Raw genomic sequence first — 26790 nt, forward strand, 5'->3', positions numbered from 1 at the left:
GAAAAGGCAAAGAAATGAAGTTAAGGATTATCAGAACACCTACAATCTCATTGGGTGATATAGCAAACTTGAAGAGCTGAAAAATCAACTTAGAACATAGAATATAGAACATTACAGCACAGTACAGGCCCTTCAGCCCTCGATGTTGGGCCGCCCTGTGAAACCACTGTGAAGTCCATCTAACCTATTCCATTCTCGTCCATATGCCGATCCAATGACCATTTAAATGCCTGTAAAGTTGGTGGGTCTACAACTATTGCAGGCAGTACGTTCCAAGCCCCTACTAGTCTCTGAGTAAAGAAGCTATCTCTGACATCTGCCCTACATCTACCACCCTCCATTTAAAGCTATACACCCTCATGCCAGCCATCACCATCCTAGGAAAAAAGGCCCTCATAGTCCACCCTATCTAACCCTCTTATTATCTTATATGTCTCAATTAAGTCACTGCTCGACGTCCTTCTCTCTAACTTCTACTCTTACGTCGTAAGGTTTTAGGTGGAAGAGACAGCAAGTCTGAGAGAAAAGACGCATGAAGGACATGATTTATTCACACATAGTCAACAAAGGATTTGAATCCAAATAAGACTTGAAGTATACTGCAGCATCTTTATTGAAGTGGTATAATTACAGTGACTAAAATTAAGGGATTATTTTCAAAACAGAATACTAAACATTATTGTATTTGGTTATTCAGTGTCTTACATGCACGGCAAAGTAGTCAATTTTCATTAATACTACAAAACTAACTGGCTATGTTTCACTACAAAAAACAGGCAATGATTCGTTTTTGCTTTTTATGAAGTATACACAAATCAAAAAGCTCTTCAAAGCATGGATAGAATGTTGCGGCCGCTCCAAGATCCATTATTCTGTGTCAATCATGATTGGCCCTCCAGTGAGGAGATGGTCCCTGAGGTGGTCTCTTTCCTCTGGCTCGGTGGATCTGCGCATCCTCCTTCGGCATCCCTGGGAGCAGCGTGACTTGGTGTCCTGGGCCCCACACACCAGGACTCGGCAGTGCAGGTACACCTTCTACAGAGTGAGAAGACCAAGCATCAGTGACCAGTTGCAGCCTCCATTCTAAACCCAATCCTCAGAGCAGAGTCTACACTTGAGGACTCTCCCTCGCACAAAGGCTCAGTCAGTGGCAGGGCTGATCAGTGAGACTGGGTGACTGTAGAATCAGTTATACAGAACTGAAAGAGGACATGCAAGCCCATTGTGTCTGCATTATAACTTGATGAATAGATGACAGGGGAGGCCATGACCTAATGGGACCATTGATCCCGAGACCCAGTTAATGTTCTGGGGACCTGTGTTCGAATCCCATCTTGGCAGATGGTGGAATTTGAATTTTTTAAGAAGTCTGGAATTAAGGGACTAATGATGACCATGAATCCATTGTCAATTGTTGGAAACATCCACCTGATTCAGTGATGTCCTTTAGGGAAGGAAACTGCCATCCTTACCTGTTCTGGCCTACACGTGACTCCAGACCCACAGCAATGTGGTTGACTCTTAGCTGTCCTCTGGGATGGGCAATAAGTGCTGACCTAGCCAGTGACTCCCTCATCCTGTAACTGAATAACCTCCCACTTCCATGCCTTTGCTGTTTAATTGTTTTACTGTAAATTCTTCTCTGGAATGTGGGCATTGCTGGTAAGGTCAATGTTTGTTCCCATCCCTAATTGCCCTTGAACTGAGTGGCTTGCTTGTCCATTTACAAAGGGTAAACCACATTACTGTGGGTCTGGAACCACACCAGGTAAGGACAACAGATTCTGGCCAGACTAGGTAAAGACAAGATTCTGAGGAAGGGTCACTAAACTGAAGGCATTAACTCTGCTTTCTCTCTACAGATGCTGCCTAATCTGCTGAGTTTTTCCAGCAATTTCTGATATTGTTCGTGACAGTAACATTAACACTATCATTTTTTAGAATTACCAAATCAGTATCTATCATCCTTTCAGATAGTACCTTCTCTATAGAACAACTCAGAGTGTAAGATTTTTTTTCCCTTCATATTCTCCTCTGGTTTTGTTTTACGTTAAATCTGTTTTCACTGGCTATTGACCCCTGTGTCGCTGCGAATAATTTCTCCTTCTTTATTTTGTCATAATTCCTCATGAATTTTAATACCTTAATCAAGTTTTCTCTTCACCGTCTTTGCTCTGAAGAAAACTACGCTAAATTCTTCCATCACTCCACATGACTGAGGCCCCTTATCCCTGTTACCACTCAGTAAATCTCATCTGTACCTCTCTATAAAGCCTAGAGTTCATACCTTCAGTGCTCAGAATTGTCACCATCAGTGTTCTCATTCTACATCGATACTTGGGATTGATCCAAGTTGGCTATATTGTTTTCGCTGGCTGGGTGTTTAATGTAGTCTCACCTGAAGTAAGGCTCAGCATTAGGAGTACAAGGTCCTGCAGACACAATCTAGTTCATAATCCCCGTCATAAGAAGCCTCATGGTCAATCTGAACTCTGTCACTATCAAAATTGTTCTAATTGGAATCATACCCTGATTGTACTCACTGATCAACCCTGTAGCTTCCTGTAACTAAAGGCTAACAGGACAAGACAATAGCAGATTCCACAGTCTTCTCCCATGACCATGTGAATGCGAAAGGTTTCTGGTTGAAAAAGGATGTTCATTCTCAACCATCAGTTTAAACTTTCAGGGTGCAGCTTAAGGGTTCACTCTTCCTGTGAAAGAAATTCTCACCTTATTGTCCTTTCCCACAAACTTGAAGACGGGGACATAGAAATGTTTCACTAGATGATCCATGGATGTCTCCTGTTTGACTGTATCATCATTGATGCAGCTGTGAAAGCAGCAACAAAGCATTTATTTACACTCCATTACATTTTCAAAAGAAATTATCTAGTTGGGTTGAGTTGCTATATTCAGGTTAAAGGCTCATAAAGTCTTGTTCACTTTATTCATAGTTTACTGACTATTAGCTAGGTGTGAAGAATCTGCCCTTGGGGAATGTGGAGTTGGGTTAATTCAGAGATTTTCTGGGTGAGTTGGTCACTCGACATCCCAAGAGGTGATAGAATTGCTTGTAGAGTTTGTGTTGGAGATTGTGATTGTGGGAGCTACACTTTATCCAGAAACAGAAGAGCATTGCTTTGATTGCCCAGAGCTTGCATTAATATGTCACAGTCATGCAGCGAATCAGAACAAATAGGTGCACATTTTGTCCAATTTCGATTTGTCAAAGTAACAAGTTACACTGCAGAAAGGAATCCCCTGGCTTTGACTAAAGGGAATGCACCGTTTCCCTACAGATCTGATAAAATGTATGTATGAGCCACATAAAGATCCCATTTAAAATCAACCCCGTAATGAGCCCATCTAATCTCCAAGTAAAAAGTGAGGTCTGCGGATGCTGGAGATCAGAGCTGAAAATGTGTTGCTGGTTAAAGCGCAGTAAGTCAGGCAGCATCCAAGGAACAGGAAATTCGACGTTTCGGGCATAAGCCCTTCATCAGGAATGAAGGTTCATTCCTGATGAAGGGCTTATGCCCGAAACGTCGAATTTCCTGTTCCTTAGATGCTGCCTGACCTGCTGCGCTTTAACCACCATCTAATCTCCAAATCAGGAATTCATTTCCTCCTTTCTCCCTATCTCCAATGTTCTCAGGATTGGCTTCCACCCGACTCAAACTCTTAAGTGAAGCTCCCCCTCTCTTGCTCAGTCCATCCTTTCTAACCTTCACCTATTCCCCAATCCTGATCACTGCAAGATGAAAATGTCTGATTGTCAAAGTGTGCCATTTTTTTCTGGGCTTTTGGTATAGTATCCGTATGAAATTAATCCTCTTGAAAACGATTCTGGATCCATCTGCAACTTACCCATCCTTGATGAGGTAGTGCCTCATGATATCATCAGCGTTGACCGAGGGAGTAGCAAAGCAATTCTCTACAAGAGTTTCAAGCCCATCCACATGCATGACAGGCTCGATCCCAAAGTACAGCGAGTCTCGGAGTTTCAGAACTGGAGGCGTCTCCTTGTAAATTTCGTCGAAAGCTTTTGATTTGAAGATCTCCAGAGCAAAAGGGAAGAGCCCATGGTTTCTGCCCATGATCTCTAGTAGGGAATTTGCAGGGTTTGGCACATATCCCTCAGACACAGTATACTGGCAAGGGAACTCGCAGGTGATGGGGATCACCAACTTACTGGTTCGGATGATAAAGTCCCCGTTACTGCCGGGAGTCTGCTTAGGAATACCAGTCAGTGTGTTCCTTGCAATTATCTTGTCACCCACAACCTGGAGGAAAAGGTTCAAAACTGTAACATTAGCTAAATACTTCACAAACATGGAAGAAATGCGGAGACTGGAATTTCAAAACAATAACAGAAATTGTTGGAGAAACTCAGCAGCAAGAGGGTCACTGGACTCAAAATGTTAATTCTGCTTTTGTCTCCACGGATGTTCTCAGATTGCAATTTCTGCTTTTGTCAGCCAAATATTTTCCTACGTTACAACCAATCTAGTGCAAACAATTTCCCTAAAGAAGATTGTATCATCGATGGCATTGCTCAAGGATTGGAATCCTGACAATGAAATTAATGGATTGCTATGGGTAGTCAATGATCCGGAGCCTAGATTGTGCTGCTTATTAAGGGATTTGTGGCTCCCTCAAGGTATTGCTCATAGGTATTGGGGTCCAGAGCACAGATCGTGTTGGAGCTGGGAATTAGTGTATCTTCCCTGGCACTGCATATTGGTAGTTTGGGATATGGAGTACAGATTGTAACGTTTAACGATAGAATTAATGGTTCTTCTTTGTCATTGCCCATGGGGAGCCTGGGATCTCAAACACAGGTTGCGTTCTTTAGCTATGGAATCAGTGGATATCCTGTGGCATTGCTCATCTGAAGTCTGGGTTCGGAAGCACAGATTATGTTGTTTATTTATGGATTCCAATTCAAATATTGAGCTGAATGCACAGGGAAGTGTATAACTCCAGCAGACAAGGGCTCTTGCAGTGTAATTATAGTGTTCCTACCTTTGAGCCAGGAGGCACAGGTTCAGGTTCCACCTGCCCCAGACGTGTGCAATAACATATCTGCACAGATCAGTGAGAAATATTTATAACCCCAGGAAAAGCTCAACCTCAACATAGATGCAGAAAGCCATGGAATCATACAGCATGAAAACAGGCCCTTCAGCCCAACTCGTCCATGCTGACCAGATTTCCTAAACTGAACGAGACCCATTTGCCTGTGCTTGGCTCACATCCCTCTAAACGTTTCCTATCCATGTATCTGTCCAAATGTCTTTTAAATGTTGTAATTGAACCCAAATTGTTCCATATACACACCACCCTCTGTGTGAAAAAGTTGCCCCTCAGGTCCCTTTTAAACCTTTCCCCTCTCACCTTAAACCTATGCCCTCTAGTTTTGACCTCCCCTATCCTGGGGAAAAGATCTTGGCTCTTCACCCTATCCATGCCCCTCATGACTTTATAAAGCTCTATAAGGTCACCCCGCAGCTTCCTATGCTCTAGAGAAAAAAATGTCCCAGCTTTTCCAGCCCCTCTTTATAACTCAAACCTTCCAGGCTCAGTAACATCCTTGTAGATCTTTTCTGCACCCATTCCAGTTTATTAACAACCTTCCTATAGCAGGGTGACCAGAATTATACACAGTGTTCCAAATGTGACCTTACTAATGTCTCACACAGCTGTAACATGACATTCCAATTCCTGTACTCAATGATCTAACCAATGAAGGCAAACGTGCCAGACACCTTCTTCACCACCCTGTCTACCTGTGAAGGAACAATGTACCTACATCCCCAGGTCTCTCTGTTCAACAACACTTAACAACACTCCAGAACATTCTATTGAAAAGGATTTAGTTTGTGTTGTTACCTCAATGGCTGTGCCACAGCTCTTCAGATTAAAGTTGATGTTAGCATGAGTCCCGTTGGAAAGTGCTTTACACGATGCATTCAGGAGGTAGAGGTCCAAACCCCCAACTAAGTCCTTGGGTACAGCCACTTCAATTAAATCAGACTTGCACTGCACTGGCACTGGCAACAGAAAGAGATAACAAGAGAGAACCCAAAGGTAGAATCATGGGGTTATCTTAAAGGATGTGAAGAAATTAGATTAGATTACTTACAGTGTGGAAACAGGCCCTTCAGCCCAACAAGTCCACACCAACCTGCCGAAGCGCAACCCACCCAGTCCCATTACCCTACATTTACCCTTTCAACTGACACTACGGGCAATTTAGCATGGCCAATTCACATGACCCACACATCTTTGGACTGGTGGGAGGAAACCGGAGCACCCGGAGGAAACCCACGTAGATACGGGGAGAATGTGCAAACTCCACATAGACAGTCGCCTGAGGCGGGAATTGAACCCAGGTCTCTAGCGCTGTGAGGCAGCAGTGCTAACCACTGTGCCACCGTGCCGCCCACAATGTTTGTATTGACGGAGCTGAGGTGGAGATGGTTGAGAGCATCCAGTTCTTAGGAGTTAGTAATACCAACATTCTGTCCAGATCCATCCACGTTGACAGTACGGTCAAGAAACCACACCAATGTCTACTTTCTCAGGAGGCTAAGGAAATACGGCATGTGCACAATGACTCATTGCCAACTTTTCTAGATGCACCATAGAAAGCATCCTATCTAGATGCATCACAGCTTTGTACAGCAACTGCTCTGCCCAAGACCTCAAGAAGTTACAAAGAGTAGTGAACACAGCTCAGTCCATCCAGAAACCCAGCCTTCCATCCATTTGCTCCATCTCCACTGCCTGCTGCCTTGGGAAAGCAGCCAATATCATCAAAGACCCCTCTTCCATGCTCTTCCATTGGGCAGAAGATATAAAAGGTTGGAAACACAAACTTTTGATTCAGATTCAAGAACAGCTTGTTTGCTGCTGTTATCAGCTTAATGAACAAACCTCTCATGCATTAGAATTGATCTTTCTCTGCACCTTGTCAGTAGCACAATATTCTGCATTCTGTCCTATTACTCTGACATGGCTATGTAAGGTATGATTTGATTAGATTAGGTTACTTACACTGTGGAAACAGGCCCTTTGGCCCAACAAGTCCACACCAGGTAAGGGATAAATGTAGGGGTGTGGGTGGGTTGCGCTTCGGCGGGTCGGTGTGGACTTGTTGGGCCGAAGGGCCTGTTTCCACACTGTAAGTCTAATCTAATCAACCTGCCAAAGCACGACCCACCCAGACCCATTCCCCTACCTTTACCCCTTCACCTAACACAATGGGCAATTTAGCGTGGTCAATCCATCTGACCTGCACATTTTTGGACTGTGGGAGGAAACCAGAGCACCAGGAGGAAACCCACGCAGACACGGGGAGAATGTGCAAACTCCACACAGACAGTCACCTGAGGCAGGAATTGAACCCAGGTCTCTGGCACTGTGAGGCAGTAGTGCTAACCACTGAGCCACCATGACGCCCACTTTTTTAAAATGTTATTTTCAAAAATATTTCTTTTTTCTTTTTGTTTCTAACGGCCCATTGACTCGCGCACGTGTTAGACTCCTTGGTCCGTGTTTGCCTGGATAGCATACAATATTCTAGTTCTCATTGTATCTTGGCACATGCAACAATAATAAAATCAAATCGAAGGACTGAAACAAAGCGAATTATCATGGCTTTTCCCTGCAATGCTCAGTAAATTCCCATATTGTATGTAACCTCACTAATGGCTTGTTATACATGCCCTCTGATCGTAGGGAAGTGTCTGGATTTACCTTGACAGGTGTGATTATCCTCTGACAGCATTAATCCACGTGGGCACTCACACTGATAGCTTCCGTCCACCTGCACACAGTTGTGGCTGCACCCTCCATTATTGTTGTGACAGCCTTCAATATCTGTAAGATCAAACATAACACACCGGTGAGTCGAGGAGAACAGAGAGGAGCTGCAAATGTGTTGCTGGTTAAAGCACAGCAGGTCAGGCAGCATCCAAGGAACAGGAAATTCGACGTTTCGGGCATAAACCCTTCATCAGGAATGAGAGGATACAGCTTCACAGGATGGAAGCAATCTGCCTCTGTTTCTCATGATTGGTCTCCCTCACACGTGGAACTACAGGTACCACAGCATCCACATTTTGCCAGAACCTCATCACTAACCTCATCCTGAAAGAAATGGCAACATCTTGTCTGTCTCAGTAAAGAGCAGACTGACCACAGCACACTGATATCCATCTAAACTGCACTGCATATTAAAGGATTTGTGTATCTTCCATGATAATTCTCAGAGACTGTGGCATCTGAAGCACAATTGCCCTGTGGCATGGAATTAGCGGAACCCCTGGCATTGAACATTGGTAGTAATGATTTACGAGAATGCTTCCCAAAATGAGAGTGTTTGATGATGAGGCAAGTTGTGGGTGTTCTCTTTAGCCAGGATTGTGAGGAGACCTAGACAGAATACGTTGGGAAAAACTATTCCCATTGGCAGAAAGACTCAGAAACAGATCTTTATTATATTTGCTTATGGGATGTGATCACCCCTGACAAAGCCAATATTTATTGCCCATCCCTAATTGTGGTTGAGGGCAGTTAAAAGCTAAATGCAATGCTATGGGTCTGGAGTCACATGTAGGCCCAATCTAGGTAAGGAAGGCAGATTTTTTCCGTAAAAGGTTCTCCATGGAGCAAATGGACTTAAAATTGACAAATAAATCAGAGGTCACATGATAATTTGTATTTTTAACAAGGGATTGCTTAGGATCAGGAGCATGCTACCTGAGGAGACAATGGAGGCAGGTTCAATTATGGCTTTCATTGGGCCATTACCTGAAGAGTCAATGTTTGCAAGGCTATAGGGTTGGGGGGTGGAGAAAGACTGGACTAACTGAGCTACAGAGAGCTAGCATAGATATGACAGGCTGACTGGTCTACACGTGTGCTGTAAATATTTTGTGTAACAGTCAATGTTGCATTTCATATCTGCAATAGTCCATGAAGGAGTCAGCCATTGAGTGGAAGTTCATGCAATCGTGCAGTGGGTCACTGAGGCATTAATAAATGGGAAAGGTTCTGGCAGGACATCAAACAGCAAAGCGGCACAAATCAGAGTCCAATTCTATGCACATGGCGTAAGTACCATGGATGGTACCAAGAGCAGTCCTACCTCTGAGAGCCACAGAACCCATTGTTGCTCCAGGCTGACATATTTTTACAGAGGGGAGAAAGTGAGGACTGCAGATGCTGGAGATCAGAGTCAAAAAGTGTGATGCTGGAAAAGCACAGCCAGTCAGGCAGCATCCGAGGAGCAGGAGAGTCGACGTTTCCGGCCTAATCTTACTGCAAAGCCTCTTCCAAGCTTGCCCACCTTGAAGAGGTTCTCCGCCTTCCTCCACAAGGGTCTCAGTGAGGGTCTCTCCCTCTCACTGCATTCCCCAGGTCATCTCCTCTGTCCTGAAGCTCTTCGCTGAAGCTGAAAATGTGTTGCTGGAAAAGCACAGCAGGTCAGGCAGCATCCAAGGAACAGGAGAATCGACGTTTCGGGCATAAGTCCTTCTTCAGGCTTATGCCCGAAACGTCGAATCTCCTGTTCCTTGGATGCTGCCTGACCTGCTGTGCTTTTCCAGCAACACATTTTCAGCTCTGATCTCCAGCATCTGCAGTCCTCACTTTCTCCCTGAAGCTCTTCAGGCAATTCCTGATGAAGGGCTTATGTCGAAACGTTGACTCTCCTGCTCCTTGGATGCTGCCTGGCCGGCTGTGCTTTTCCAGCGTCACACTTCTTGACTCATATATCTACAGAGACCCAGTTTCCACATGGACAGGTTAAACCTAGCTTCCCACCGCCATTGGTGTTCTCTGAGCTGGAAGTTCTCACTCACCTTCGCAGGTGGCAGCGTTGGTGCCCAGAGACCTTCCAATCCCACACTCACAACGGAAGGAGCCCTGCAGATTGATGCAGGTCTCACTGCAGCCACCATTATTGACCTCACATTCATTGACGTCTGTGAAGGTGAGAAGCCAGAGGGAAAATAACGGTTACACATGACAGATACACAACTTCATAACGTTTCGATCAATCATTGAACATCCAACCAAATTTGTTGAGAGGTTTAATACTTGGTTGAGTGCAGGGTGAGAGTTGCCCCTCCAGAGTAAAGCAATGTAGGCACGAAGACCAGGAGTAGGCCCTTCAGCCCTTCGAGCCTACTCTGCTGTTCAATATAATCATAGCTGATTCTCTATTTCATAGAACCCCTACAGTGTGGAAGCAGGCCATTTAGCCCATCAAGTCCACACCAACCCTCTCAAGTGCATCCCATCCAGCCACACCCCTACCCTATCCCTGTAATTCTCTGAACACTTAGGGCACAGCCAACTCACCTGACCTGCACATCTTCGGACTGTGGGAGGAAACCAGAGCATGCAGAGGAAACCCGCGCAGACATGGGGAGAATGTGCAAACTCCACACAGACAGTCACCTGAGGCTGGAATCAAACTTGGGTCCCTGGCGCTGTGAGGTAGCGGTGCAAACCACTGAGCCACTGTGCCACTCCTTACCTCAATGCCAAATTCTCCCCACACCCTTAAAGTCTATAAAGTCTAGCAATTTATCTCTTTTTCTTAAATATGTTCAGTTACTTGGCCTCCACATCCTGTTGTGGGAGAAATTTGCACAGCTTCACTACCCTTTCAGTGAAGAAAGTTTTCCTCATCTCAGTCAAAAACCTTTGCAGTATAATTTGTACTAAATATCTTTGTGTGTGGGTACCATCAAGGTCAAAGTGGTCTGGGATGGATGAGGAGAGACACGTTTCTAGTCGAACAAGAAGAGCCTTGTTGCATTGAGGTGAAACTAAAGTCATAGAGTCATCGAGATGTACAGCATGGAAACAGACACCTCGGTCCAACCCATCCATGCCGACCAGATGTCCAACCATAACCTAGTCCCATTTGCCAGCACTTGGCCCATATCCCTCTAAGCCCTTCCTATTCATATACCCATCCAGACACCTTTTAAATGTTGTAATTGTACCAGCCTCTACTACTTCCTCTGGCAGCTCATTCCATACATGCACTGTGAGAAAAAGTTGCCCCTTAGGTCCCTTTTAGATCTTTCCCTTCTCACCTTAAACCTATGCTCTCTAGTTCTGGACTCCCCCACCCAGGGAAAAGACCTTGTTTATTTACTCAATCCATGCCCTTCATGATTTTATAAACATGTGTAAGGTCACCCCTGAGCCTCTAACACTCCAGGGAAAACAGCCCCAGCCTATTCAGCCTCTCATTATAGCTCAAACCTCCGACCCTGACAACATTGTTGTAAATCCTTTCTGAACCCTTCCAAGTTTCACAACATTCTTCCTATAGGAGGAAGACCAGAATTGCACACAACATTCCAAAGTGACCTAACCAATGTCCTGTACAATGGCAACTTGACCTCCCAACTCCTATACTCAATGCTCTGGCTCAGCTCTGACTAATAACGACTAGCATACCAAACATCTTCTTCCCTATTCTATTTACCTGTGACTCCACTTGCAAGGAACTATGAACCTGCACTCCACATGTGTATTAACTGAAACTATTTACAGTTGGTAGGAGTACCACACGCGTTACTACGGAGATAGTCAGGAGCACTTGAACCTCAGGTCTGTCTTCTAAAAAATGCTGAAACGATACAGGGTGGTCCATTTTGGACTGAGATGAGGAAAACTTTCTTCACTGAAAGGGTAGCGAAGCTGTGCAACTCTCTCCCACAACAGGATATGGAGGCCAAGTAACTGAACATATTTTTTAAAAAAAGAGATAGATAAATTGCTAGACTTTATAGACGTTAAGGGTGTGGGGAGAATTTGGCATTGAGGTAAGGAGTGGCACAGTAAGCACCACTGACCTTCACACTACCCCACGGCCAATCTGATTATTTCGTGCATGCCATTTTCCTGCCTGTCATCCGTAACCCTTGACCCATTCCAATCAGAAGTCTACCCAGTCCTGCCTTGAATATAGCCAATGACCCAGCCTCCACTCCCCAATGAGGCAGAGAATTTAAATCACTAAAGACTGCTCTGGGAGAAAAATTCCTCCTCATCTCTGTCTTAAATGGATGACCCCTTTTTTTGAACTGTGCCACCTAGTTCTGTGTTCCCCAAAAGAAGAGACATCCTCACAGCTTCTGTGAGGTTGCAGAGCCCTAAGCTGCACTCTTTGAAGAGTTGGAGATGAAGTCAAAGATGTTCGTACATTGCAGTTGATTGACTTCGATTAGAATATTGAGTATCTGAACTGCCCATCTCTAATTTCCCGAGTTACTCATAGAGCCAAAGAGAGGTACAGCATAGAAACTGACCGTTTGGTCCAACCTGGCCGTGCTGACCAGATATCCCAACCCAATCTAGTCCCATTTGCCAGCACTTGGCCTATATCCCTCTAAACATTCCTAGTCATATACCAATCCAGATGTCTTTTCAATGTTGTAACTGTACCAGCCTCCATCACTTCCTCCAGATGCAATTAGTTCACTCTGTCAGTTTGTCTGTACAGTATTCGATTCTTTATAATACTTAAAAAAAAAATTAACTTCACATACTCAAAAGAATAATGCCAAAACTGAATAAAGCCTGCTCATATTAATTAATGACACATGCTTATGGCTCATGACTTAGCTGTAAGTTCTGAGTTAAACTCCCGCCCCAGAGGCTAGAGGAACAAACATCAAAGCTGATGGCCCCCAGTTGCTTACTGAGGGAGTGCTGCACTGTGAGAAGTGGAACTTTTTAGATGAGACACTAACCTGAGGTGCCATCTGTCCTTTTGGGTAGTTGTTCACAAAAGTACAGGAGGACTTGCGTAGCATCCCTGGGCAGTAGTTATCCCTTAACCAGCATGGCTGATGGCAGATTATTGAGCCACTGTGGCATTGCAGCTTGTGGGAGTTTCTTGTGCACACTATGGCTGCCATGTTTCCTACAACTATGACTAACCCTTCAAAAGTATTTCATTGCAGAGTGCTTTGGGATGCCCTGTGGTTGTGACAGGCACTATACAAAAGTAGGTTCATTTCTCACCATACATATTAATGTACAGATGTTACCATGTTTAATACTCTTAAACAAAATTTAAGCCATTCATTGGCATTGATAAATCCACATATACACGTAGCTTATAAATTCCTATTGTCTGGAATTACAATTTCCAAAGTTGATTTGGTGGTGTTCAGGCAGTCCATTTGGTGCATCTAGCTCATTCTTCCAAAGAAATGAATTAAAATTATTTTAAATACCGACGATATCTGCATAATATTTGATGCATATTATGAAAGCAAGATTTGCATTTAATTAGATGTTATTCCCAAGTTCCTAATGCCCGTCAGGACGGTGCAGTTGCTGAAGCATTTTTGCAATGTAAGAAATTGAGCAGTCTGTGCACAGTAGGATCCCACAGACAGCATTGTGCTATTGGCCAGTGCAGGTTCTATTTAAGGGGGAGCCAGATTAGCATGAGAAGGGGGATGCACTTGTAGATGAAGCTCAATGGGAGATAGTTTGGACGGAGCATCCTGCATAGGAGGTCGGGCTGAATGGCCAGGTTCAGTTCTGTGAGCTTCATGTGGTGTTGTAAACTCAACATTGTCGTGTCTAGAAATTCCCACCTTCTCTCTCTCTCCCTGAATAGCAGCTCCCAGGCTGATGGTTTCAAACACACCACAACAAAAGAATTATTAACCCACCCTTCAATAAATTCAACCTGGATGGAAGAACATTTAATTCTCGCTGTTTTTCAGCTTACACCAACGGATCCACACTCTCCCATTTGCCTCCCGTGAGAACAGTCCTTTGGAACTGCTTACCCAGGCATGTCTGGGCATCTGGGCCCAGGACGGTACCAGCAGGACATTGGCATTCGCCTTCACCAACACAGTGCCCCTCACAATCCGCGATATCACAAATGTCATAGAAATCTGTGAATGACAAAATTCCTGGTCAGTGGGAGGTGGCAACCTCACAGCACGAGAGAGTTCCAGTATGACCAGCAGACCATCCTATTGTGAACAGAGACACAGGAACATCAAATGGAAATCTAAAGAACAACAGCAGAAGTGACGGTTATGAAGTAATGTTGGAATTGGGGCTATGCACATGCCTTTCATAGAATCCCTCCAGTGTGGAAGCAGGCCATTCGGCTCATCGAGTCACACTGACCTTCTGAAGAGCATCCCACTCAATCCCTATAACCTTGCATTTCCCACGGCTGATCCACCCAGCCTGCACATCCTGGGACACTGTGGGTAATTTAGCATGGCCTATCCACCCTAACCTGCACATCGTTGGACTGTGGGAGGATACCAAGGCACTCAGAGGTAACCCATACAGTCACGGGAAGAATGTGCAAACTCCACACAGACAGTCACCTGAAGGTGGAATCAAACCTGGGTCCCTGGCGCTGTGAGGCAGCAGTGCCAACCACTCAGCCACCATGCTACCCAATGGTTTATAATCTGACCTCCCCACTTTGCAATGCTGGCAGTGATCAATCAGCTGGACGGCTATGGGTCTAGGCTGGGCTTCAGTGAAATTCCCAGCAAATGCTGCTCTTCTATCAGTTAAGTTGAGTGAGGGTGGGAACATGGCCTGGTGAGTGCACAAACTGAAAATTTATGGCATCAAATCAAACAGTCAAGGGACACAGCAAGTGGCATGTCCACCGAGTGCTTAGAACATAGAACAGTACAGCACAGGAACAGGCCCTTCGGCCCACACTGTTGTGCTGAACATTACGCCAAATGAAACTAATCCCTCTGCCTGCCCTTGATCCATAACCCTCCATTCCTTGCATATTCATGTGCTTATCTAAATGCCTCTTGCTACATGCAAATGATTCCCTTTATTACCAGATGATCGTTTCCACTAGTTGGTGAGCCGGAAACCAGAGGAGCTGAAAATGTGTTGCTGATTAAAGCATAGCAGGTCAGGTAGCATCCAAGGAACAGGAAATTCGACGTTTCGGGCCAGAGCCCTTCATCAGGAAGGTGGGAGATCCCCTGAGGTGATGAGGTTATGGATGGTCTGGGAGATGATGGTTTGGTGGTGGGAGGTGGGGTCATGGTCAAGGGGGCAATAGGAGGAGGCGTCCGCGAGCTGGCGTTTGGCCTCAGCGGTATAAAGGTCGGTGCGCCAAACTACTACCACGTCTCCCTTGTCTGCCGGTTTGATGGTGAGGTTGGGATTGGAGCGGAGGGAGTGGAGGGCTGCACGTTCTGAGGGTGAGAGGTTGGAGTGGGTGAGAGGGGGTGGACAGGTTGAGTCGGTTAATGTCGCGGCGGCAGTTGGCTATAAATAGATCGAGGGCGGGTAAGAGGCCAGCACGGGGTGTCCAGGTGGATGGGGTGTGTTGGAGGCGGGAGAAGGGGTCATCAGAGGGTGGGCGGGAGTCTTGGTTAAAACCAGAGGATCCAACTTTAAGATAATTCCCAAAAGGATTGTGGGAAATAAGGAGAGTTGACTTGGCATAGCCAGTTTGGATCTTTAAAACTCTTTTGCAGGATTTTATCAAGGCTCCCATTCCTTGTCCATCTCTAACTACCGTTGAGTAAGAGACAATGAGCCACCCTGGTGAAGCACAGCAGCATTCCCCTGCGGTAGGTAGCTATTATAATCCGGAATGTTCTACCTGGAACAGATTCAAGAAGAGCTTTCAAAAGAGGATTGGATGCAGTCACTTGGTAACACAGAAACTGAACATGGGTGAAAAAAGAGACATGCTGAATAAGAGTTATGGTCGATAAATGTCAGGACAGATGCAAGAGACACTGTAAACACCACCACCTGCAAGTTCCCCTCCAAGCCACTCACCATCCTGACTTAGAACGTAGAACATAGAAAAATACAGCGCAGTACAGGCCCTTCGGCCCTCGATGTTGCGCCGATCCAAGCCCACCTAACCTACACTAGCCCACTATCCTCCATATGCCTATCCAATGTCCGTTTAAATGCCCATAAAGAGGGAGGGTCCACCACTGCTACTGGCAGGGCATTCCATGAACTCACGACTCGCTGAGTAAAGAATCTACCCCTAACATCAGTCCTATACCTACCACCCCTTAATTTAAAGCTATGCCCCCTCGTAATATCTGACTCCATACGTGGAAAAAGACTTGAAAGTATACCACTGTTCATTCACAGTCGTTGGATCAAAATCCTGGAATTCCCTCCCTAATGGCATTGTGGGTCAACCCACAGCAAGTGGACAGCAGCGATTCAAGAAGGCAGCTCACCACCACCTTCTCAAGGGCAAGTAGGGATGGGCTATCATGCTGGCCAGCCAGCAACACCCAAGTCCCACAAATGAATTTTTAATGATGCCAAATTTCAAAGGGAGCAGCATTTTGTAAGGAAAGGGAGCTGATTGGTTGGCAAGTTGGGTCTGCTTGGTCTTGTCAACCAATCAGCTCCTTTTCCTTATGCAGTATGAATTAGCGTCCGAGTCATGTAGCATGGAAACAGACCCTTCGGTCCAACTCATCCGTGCCGACCAGACATCCCAATCTGATCTAGATCCAATTACCATCATTTAGTCCATATCCCTCTAAACCCTTCCTACTCATGTCCCCACCCAGTGCCTTTTAAATGTTGCAATTGTTGAAAAATGTGGTGCTGGAAAAACACAGCAGGCCAGGCAGCATCCGAGGAGCAGGAGAATCGACGTTTCGGGCATAAGTCCTTCTTCAGGAAACATGATCTTGCATCTGTCCTGATGAGTGCATGACAAAAAAGCTTCATCAGCCTGTTTTTTTTTCCGAATTTGTACATGTATTTGAAAAAGAAATATTTGTAGAGCTGCAGAGAAAGAGAAGGGGAATAAGATTAATTGGATAATTCTTGCACTGGATCTGGCACAGGCTCAGTGGAACAAATGGCCTCCTTCTGTGCTCTGCAATTATATTGTTTTCTAATCTGACCTGGCATTGAGACTGTCAGGTGATGCGCTACTCTCAATACAGAATACCTACTAATAAAATGTGATGGGAATGTGTTACATGAAGCAAGTGTGACTCTTGCAGCTGGTGTTCACTCCAGGCAAGATTTCCAGTAAATTCTAATCAATAAGCAGCAGACCTCCTGGTGTTACTGCTAGAGCACAACTTTGGGGTATTGTCAACAAAACCTGACAGGGTAAGTACAGGAAATAAGTGTGACACTTCCGGGAAATAGATACAATGAACATTTGAAAAAACAATGATATGGTACATTTCCTTTGGGGTGTGTCAGAATGATGAATGAATTCACTGGAAGGAAAGATAAATATATCTGAAGCATAAATCTAATTAAAATAGGACGTGAAGTAGGATGAGAGGGTCTTGTGTGGAACATGTGACCTTTTCTTAAACTCTTTTAAGAGACATGGGTTGCTTGGATTTGTTGCCGATCCCTAACTGCCTGGAGGGTAGTTAAGAGTTAACCACATTGCTGTGGACACACATAGGCCAGATCGTGGAAGGGTGACAGACTCATGGAAATCAGTCAACCAGATGGAGTTGCTATTATGCCAGCTCTTTATTCCAGATTATTACTGAAGTTCATCATTTGACGGTATTTCATGCCCCCAAACCATTATCCTGCTGGTTGGGGATTATTGATCCAGTGCATTATCACCTTACAACTCCCAGCCTCTGTATCCATGCCATAAATTCTGTGCAGTATTAATTGTACAAAAGGAGAGATATCCGGGAGGAAAGTGATAACGATAGCAGAATTAAATTCAAGAAACACTTTCGCAGTTCAAAGGTTAAGTTGCAGTGAGGCTTGTAATGGAAGATTCACAAATAGTCAAAAAAAATCACATTGCTATTCACCAAGGAAAAGGACATGGATGATGGTAAGATTAAGGAGAGATGTATTGATATTCTAGGGACATGTTGATATTAAGAAGGAGGAGGTTATGGACATCTTGAAAAACATTAAGGCAGCTAAATCCTCAGGTCCTGATGGGATCTATCCCAGGATACTGAACAAGGCAACAGGGGAGATTGCTGGGACCTTGACAGAGATCTTTGCGTCCTCTTTCACCACAGGTGAGGTTCCAGAGGACTAGAGAATAGCCAATCGGATAATTCAGGAAATTATAAAACAGTGACCCTTACATCATTGGTTGGAAAATCACTGGAGATTATTCTTAGGGATAGGATTCACTCGCATCTGGAAAATCTTGACTAACCTTTACTAGAGTTAGTCAGCATGACTTTGCGCGTGAGAGGTCTTAAAACACAAATTTGATTGGGTTTTTTGAGGAAGTGATGAAGATGATAGATGAGGGCAGGACAGTGGATGTGTCTATATAGACCTTACCAAAATATTTGACAAGGTCCCTCATGGTAACTTGGTCCAGAAGATTAAGTCACACGAGATCCATGGTGAGTTGCTAAGTTGGATACAAAATTGGCTTGGTCATAAAAGACAGGAGGTAGTTCATGAGGGGTGTTTTTCTGCCTGGGGTCAGTGACCACTGGTGTTCCTCAAGGATCAGTACTGGGACCTTTGTTTGCAATAAATACGAATAATTTAGATAAAAATGTAGCTGATGTGCTTAGTAAGTTTTCAGATGACATGAAAATTGGTGGAGTTGAAGGTAGTGAGGAGGATTGTTAGTGGATACAGCAGGATATCATTCAGATGGAAAGTTGGGCTGAGAAATGATGCATGGAGTTTAATCTGAACAAATGTGAGCTGATGTATTTTAGGAGGTCAAATGCAAGAGCAAAGTAAGCAGAAAAAGCACGCTTGCTCGGAGCATTGATATACAGAGGGATCTTAGGGTGCAAGTCCATAGCTCCCTGAAAGCAGCAACACAAGTGGAAAAGGTGGTAAAAAAGGTGTACAGCATGCTCGCCTTCATTGATCTTGGCACTGAGTATGAGAGTTGGCAAGTCCTGTTGTAGCTGTATAAAACATTAGTTAGGCCACATTTGGAGTGTTGTGTGCAGTTCTGGTCACCACATTATGGGAAGGATGTGGGGGCAGTGGAGAGGGTGCAGATGAGGTTTGCCTGGATTGGAGTGTAATAGCTATAAGGAGAGGTTAGATGAATTTGGATTGTCTTCTTAGTGAGGGAGGCTGAGGAGCGACCTGATAGAAGTGTATAAAATTATGAGAAGCATGTATAGAGTGGGTAGTCAGAGTCTTGTTCCCAGGGTGGAAATGTCAAATACTAAAGGGCATAGGTTTAAGGTGAGAGGGAGAAAGTTTAAGAGAGATGTGTGAGGTACGTTTTTTACTCAGAAGATGGTAGGCGCCTGAAACACGCTGCCAGGGAAGGTGGGAGAAGCAGATACAGTTGCAATGTTTAAGTGGCATTTAGACAGCCATTGAACAGGCAGGGAATAGAGGGATATGGACCATATGGAGATGGGATTAGTTTAGAATGGCATCATGGCCAGCAGAGACATGGTGGGCCGAAGGGTCTGTTCCTGTACTGTTTTGCATTCTAACATTTGGAACGGGGAAGACAAATGCATGGAACAGAGAGGGAGCTGAGAATAAAGGACTGAGTGGGCTACAAATGGAAAAAAAAAGCACAAGGGATGTTATGAAATTATGTTATGAACAGCATGGGAACATGCTAGAAAAGGTAGCTACTAAACATCCAGACCAAATGTCCTGGAGAAGTGAGGCACAAGTGAATTCTATTTCTTACTTTAAGTTTGGCCAGTAATTTAATGAACATTCAGTAATATTGTCCCAACTCTGGACCAGGAGAACCCAGGATGAAATCCCGTCATATCTAGAGGTGTGTAATAACATCTCTGAAAAGATTAATTAGGAATATACCGGAATTATTGGTCTATTGAAGGAGGGAGTGGCGCATTGACAGAGACCAGCATTAAAGCTGAGATATAACTCACACTGACCGAATTAATAAGTTTCCAATAAAAGACAGCGGTGTTTTGGTAATATCATTGGCCCAGTAATCCCAAGACCCAGACCAATGCTCTTGGCACCAGGGTTCAAATCCTCAAGATAGTAACCAGAGAAATTGAAATTGAATTTATCAATCTGGAATATAAACCTAGTTTCAATTATGTTAACCATGAAACTTCCATCAATTGCTGTAAAAAGGCTATCTGTTCACTAAGGCTGAGGCACTTGGGGCTGTTTTCATTGGAGAAAAGAAGGTTTAGGGGTGACTTGATAGAGGTGTACAAGATGATTAGGGGTTTAGATAGGGTTGACCATGAGAACCCTTTTCCACGTATGGAGTCAGATATTACGAGGGGGCATAGCTTTAAATTAAGGGGTGGTAGGTATAGGACAGATATTAGGGGTAGATTCTTTACTCAGCGAGTCGTGAGTTCATGGAATGCCCTGCCAGTAACAGTGGTGGACTCTCCCTCTTTATGGACATTTAAACGGGCATTGGATAGACATATGGAGGAAAGTGGGCTAGTGTAGGTTAGGTGGGCTTGGATCGGCGCAACATTGAGGGTTGAAGGGCTTGTACTGCGCTGTATTTTTCTATGTTCTATGTTCTAATGTCCTTTATGGAAGGAAATCTGCTATCCTTACCCTGTCTGGGCTACATGTGACTCCAGACCCATGGTGATTGTTAACCTCCTGCTGCAGGGACCCTCACGAGTCTCTCAGTTCAAGGACATTTCGGGTCAAGCAATGAATGCGGGCTCTCCACCAATGTCACAAAAGAGTAAAGAATTTAAAATGGATTTGGAATGCATCTGCCATTGTTCAAATTTGGTATTAATTGGCACTAAAGCTGCCGTTTAACTGAGGAAAGTGCCCCAGGGTGGGGATTGTTGCAGTCAGAGCTGTTTGATGGAGCTGCTGGTGGCAAAATTCAGGCAGGGGTTTGATTGGCAGGATTGGCATTACCTTGGCAAGCGGAAGAGAAAGCAAAAGACCCAGAAGCATTGAGTACTTACGTCCGCAGTAGACATGGAAACAGACGCTCGGCTTGGGCAGCCGATAGACGTAATAACCCTTTGGGCAAGCCTTCACATCCACCATAGTGCTCCACAGGCAGCAGTTGTCATTGAAACTGGCACATGCCTGTATCGAGACGATGCCGTCGGATGGCATGGGGTGACTGCCATTCAGCCAGATGGGCGCGTGAGTGCCACACAGGTTCTCCTGGATGCAGAAGGTAGGCATGGCATCGCCCGCCATCCCAATGAAGCGGTACCACTCTCCATCCATGTTATTGTCGCACATGGGCGTCCCATGCGAGGTGTTAATGTGGTGCTCTGTGTTGCGCCAAGGCTCATTCAAGCTGACGTAGGCAGAGCAAGGATCCAACACTGCCAATGGGAAAGACTAACATCATTCCACAGCACTCCACTGACACACAATTTTATTGCCATTGTAGAGTCTACCCCTTCCCAACTGCACTTCAGAATTTGACTTACCAATATGGGCTTTTGTACGCGTGTCTTGTCTTTAGAATCATAGAATCCCTACAGTGTGGGAACAGGCCATTTGGCCCAACAAGTCCACATGGACCCTTCGAAGAGTAACCCATCCTGACTCATTCCCCTATCCTATTACTCTAGATTTCCCCTGACTAATGCACCTAGCCCACACGTCCCTAAACACAATGGGGCAATTTAGCATGGCCAATTCACCTAACCTGCACATCCCTAAACACAATGGGGCAATTTAGCGTGGCCAATTCACCTAACCCACACATCCCTAAACACAATGGGGCAATTTAGCATGGCTAATTCACCTAACCTGCACATCCCTGAACACAATGGGGCAATTTAGCGTGGCCAATTCACCTAACCCGCACATCCCTAAACACAATGGGGCAATTTAGCGTGGCCAATTCACCTAACCCGCACATCCCTAAACACAATGGGGCAATTTAGCATGGCCAATTCACCTAACCCACACATCTTTGGACCGTGGGAGGAAACTGGAGCCCCCTTCATCTTTCGGGACTCCGTATGCTGTGTGTACACAAGATGGCAACTCTGCCTGATGGTTGCAATGAGAGTCTAAGCCATTCATATTGAAATCGTTTGATTCACTGTAAAGTTTGTTTCATATCTTATCGTGTGCTTTGCTGCTTTCACTAAATTAACCCACAGAGTTAATCAATTCCTGATAAGCGATTGATTTTTAGATCATTATCATTCACACGGCAATGTGCGTCCATTTGTACTGAGAATTCTAAATAGTCATTTACTCACCAGCCGAACGTCAGTAAAATCTTCTGCCCACATCCGTAGGAGACAAGAGATGGGGAAAAGAACAGGGGAGGATTCGAAATGCAAAAGCAAAAAGCAGGGCAAAGGAAGGTGTGAGTCCAGCAGTTTGAGGGAGTGAAGTGGGAGGCGGAGAGAGAGAGAGATGAGTGAAACCCTGGAATACTGATCAAGAAGAGAAGGACACTTAGTGCTCAGGGAGAGTGCAGGAGGCTCCAGTACCATCACAAACAATACCACCGGTGGAACAGCTTCCTTAAGCAAAGAAGATGGTTTTGCAAAACATGCGAACACTGTTTGAATCATGCAAATAGAATTGTCTTTGATTTAATCCTGAACACATCTACACCAAGAACTAACAGGACTCACTCTGCTGTATGTGTGTCACCAGATTAGATTCAGATGGAATATACAAAACTGAAATTCATGAAAGAAAAACATGCATTTTATGCAGCACTTTTCATTGCATCTAATCGCTCCCGTGTGTCTCAGAGACAAAGTAATACCTTGAACACAAATTGAAAGTGCTGGAGAAACTCAGCAGGTCTAGCAGCAGAGAGAACTATAAAGTTCATGTTTTGAATTCAGTGACCCTTCAATATTTAATATTTTCAAACAGGCAAGTTAAGCAACTGATTGATAAAATCCCTACAGTGTGGGAGCAGGCCATTCAGCCCAACAGGTCCACATGAACCCTCCAAAGAGTGTCCCACCCAGACCCACCATTTCCCTGGGCCAATCCAACTAACCTGTACATCTCTGGACTGTGGGAGGAAACCAGAGTACTTAAAAAGAAACCCACACAGACAGAGGGAGAATGTGCAAACTCCGCACAATTAGCTGCCCAGGTCCCTGGTGCTGTGAGGCAGCAGCACTAAACACTGAGCCATTGTGTCAATTTGACAAACAATAACAAGATGATCAAGCAGTTAAACTATTTTGCTTTCTATAGGTTGAGGGTTAGTGTTCGTCAAGAGAGAACTTTATCTTCACGCTATAGATCATTTATGTCTTTTTGTTCAAATTAGTTTCATATACAATGCAAATTAACAGCACTTTTGTCAGTTTGACATTCCCTGAGATTTACACTGAATTGTCATTACCTACAGCACTGACTAGGGGCTAAGTAATTGGCTATATGGCTGGTTTAGAACGCAGAGTGACACCAACAGGACTCTCCTTCTCAACCCCTCCCTGAGCCTAAGGCATGGTAACTCTCAGATTAAACCACCGCGCCAGTCATCTCTCTCTCTCTCTCTCTCTAATGAGATAGAGGTGTTGTCTGTAAGAAATCTGTAGTGTCGTGCCAGAAGCTGGGGGTCCCCTGTACAATGGGTTTCAAAATACATTTGACGTAGCCAGAGAGAGACACACTCTCCTACATACTCACACACCCTCCCTCACATACAAGCTCTCTCTCATACACACACACATACACCCCTTGCACTCATACCAACCCACGCACCCTCTCACGCATACCCCATCACACTTAGACACACGCAGACTTAACCAAGCGTACACACACACATGTATACACACACACTCTATCACGTGAACTCACACCCACACGCACACACTCACATGCGCACTCAATCTGTCACTCCTACATGTGCACACATATAAGCTTATGGGGTGAATTTGATTTTGCAGAATGACGTTTTATTTTGCTCAAAAACTACATGAACCTATCTAAGACTCTGTAAAACCATACAGAGGGTTTGTCAGTCTGACAGAGCATTGGGACACAGAGAGACTTCACACCAATTGTTTAAAAAGCTGAGCTATCTTGAGAATATAATTTAAAAGAAGTCCTGAGATTTATATATCAAAGAACAGGAACCAGCATCTCCCATTATAAAAGCTGAATGTTTTAATCTGAGATTGTTTACTGTATCACATCTCCATGACATTGGACACCTTTGGCTATAAATTCTGTGAGCATGATCTTAACCCCCGCAACCACCTGATGAAGGAGTGGCACTTCAAAAGCTAGTGCTCCCAAATACTGTAAACCTGTTGGACTGTAACTTGGTGTTGTGTGATTTTTAATTATCTCTCATGAGAGAGCAGTCCCATGGTCTGGTTAGACTAAGGCAACTTCACCATTTTATCTGAAGCTCAACTCAGAGACGAAAGATTGCTGCTGTAAAACCAAGCTGGTATCTAGTATGCAAGATTGACTTGAGCACCTTGAACATTTATTTAAAGTGGGATCATACGTGGGTGGCACGGTGGCACAGTAGTTAGCACTGCTGCCTCACAGCGCCAGAGACACGGGTTCAATTCCTGCCTCAGGTGACTGACTGTGTGGAGTTTGCACATTCTCCCCATGTCTGCGTGGGTTTCCTCCGGGTACTCCAGTTTCCTCCCACAGTCTAAAAATGTGCAGGTTAGGTCATGCTAAATTGCCTGTAGTGTTAGGTGCCGGGGAATGGGTCTGGGTGGGTTGCGCTTCGGCGGGTAGATGTGGACTTGTTGGGCCGAAGGGCCTGTTTCCACACTGTAAGTAATCATTTACCATCTCAGGCTCCAAAGCAAAATGCTGGGAATCTGGAATAAAAAAAATCTCAGGATGCTGGGACTGACCTATGACGAAAGATTGGCCCTGTCATTCTTTAGATTTGTAAAGAGTGAGAGGTGATCTGATTGAAATCTATAAAACATTTGAAATGAGTAGGGAGCCAAAGGCACAATTTAAAAAGAAAGGCCTAAGACATAGGCCTGAGATGAGTGAGAAATTGTTTATTCGGAGGATCGTGGCCCTTTGAAATTCTCTAAGACAGGCGGCTGTGGAGTATATTCAATGGAAAGATTGATAGATTTCTGATGACCATTGGTTAAAGTGTAATGAGGAAAGTTTGGGTAAAAGGTGTTGAAGTGTTTCATCAGCCGTAATCATATGAAACAGACAGGCAGGAGGCTGGAAGAACACAGCAGGCCAGGCAGCATCAGGAGGTGCAGAAGTCGACGTTTCAGTCATGTTCTTCCAGCCTCCTGCCTGTCTACTTTGGATTCCAGCATCTGCAGTTTCTCTTTTGTCTCTAATCCTATGAAATGACGGAGCAGCTGGAGGGGGTGATTGGCTTACTCCTGTTCCTATGTTAAACAGAAAATGCTGGATAATCTCACAATGTCAGGCAGCATACTTGCAGAGAAACCAGGTTCACATTTCAGATTGAGATCCTTTCATCGGGAGGCTGCTCTGATGAACGTTTATCGACCTGAAACACTAACACTATGTTTCTCTTCATAGATACTGTCTGACCCATTCAGCATTTCCAGCACCTCTTTTGTTTTCATTTAGAAAACAGAGCATCTCATTGTGCCATACTGTAATACGACAAAGGGTTGCCAGACAGCTATTAACGAACTTGAGAGAGCTTAATGTAATGATATTTTTAACTGAACATGTTCACGAGGACAGTAATAAAACAGAGCTTGCTGGAAAAGCTCAACAGGTCTGGCAGCATCTGTAGAGAGAAATTAGAGTTAACATTTCAGGTCCAGTGACTCTTTCAATAATAAAGCAGAATTGATTAAAGGAGGGAGTGAAAAATTAAAGAAGCCAAATTCCAGAGGTTAGTCAAGCTATAAACAAAGGTGAAGGAAATTGAAAGTTCCCAGAAAGGATGGTGAAGAGGGATCTTAGCCAGATGATTAAATAATACACACAGGATAAATGACAATATATAACTCTAATGGAGGTCAATCATACATTAGATAAATATCAAAAACAACTCGTTAATTCAGGAAGAACGTCTCAAACTCAAAGGACAGGAAACTTCTGGAAGAGGATAAACATAATTGGGGCAAGAGCACGGGACCTATATTAAAATAACACCTTTCAGCATGTTCTAAATAGCTTCATAATCAATTGTGCAGAGCAAGATCCCAGAACCCACAATGAAATGCAGTCAGGGGTGTTCCTCTCTCTGACAATGTTGGTTCAGGAGTAAACATTGGTCAGGAGTCTGCTGGCGACTATGACATCAATCCAAGGTGGCATTTCACACCCAACTAGCAGCAGGCTGACAGTGTAACACCCACCCCTCCCACTGCCATAGTCATTGCAACAAAGGGTCAACTAGATTCCAAAAGCAAGTATCGGGGGGTAGCACTTGAAGGTGAGGGTAATACCAACTGAACCTTCAAATCAGTTGTAAGACACTCACTTAAAGTACAGACTTTGCATTCTCTGCTGTTCAGCTACGGTAAATGGATCTGAAGGAATGGATAGATGATCAGACAAATACAGATTTCTTGGCCTCATAGTCCTCAAGTGTTAGAGCAATTCAAGGCTGTCTGTACTTTGCAATTGAAAGTATACCTTCTCTACTGGTGTCAAAAACACTACAGCTCAAACAACATCAGTAGGTTTTAAGCTTCTGCTCTAACTCCAGATGCAGTGTCCTCTCACGTAGCACTCATTACCATTTGGCACTTCCTGGTCACTCAAAAGGTTGATATAGATCAGCTTTTGAAACAGGCATCAGTGAGAATATCTCCACTGTGACTTACCAAAGGAAACGGAGGTTCGAACTTCAGCAGAGAGAGCCAAACTCAGCAGGATCAAGGATAACAT

At 44.5% G+C, this 26790-nt stretch overlaps 1 protein-coding gene across 1 annotated transcript; it reads right to left on the reverse strand.

The window, feature by feature from the left end:
* Positions 1–867: 867 nt before the first annotated feature.
* On the reverse strand, positions 868–26790 carry oit3 (oncoprotein induced transcript 3). Its single transcript, XM_060854302.1, is given in 10 exon segments — positions 868–1035; positions 2734–2833; positions 3871–4286; positions 5896–6056; positions 7765–7887; positions 9873–9995; positions 13845–13955; positions 20925–21299; positions 25276–25323; positions 26769–26790. Coding segments are annotated over 10 exon segments (1647 nt in total).

Source organism: Hemiscyllium ocellatum, chromosome 43 (genome assembly GCF_020745735.1).
Source record: "Hemiscyllium ocellatum isolate sHemOce1 chromosome 43, sHemOce1.pat.X.cur, whole genome shotgun sequence".
NCBI classification, from domain to species: Eukaryota; Metazoa; Chordata; class Chondrichthyes; order Orectolobiformes; family Hemiscylliidae; genus Hemiscyllium; species Hemiscyllium ocellatum.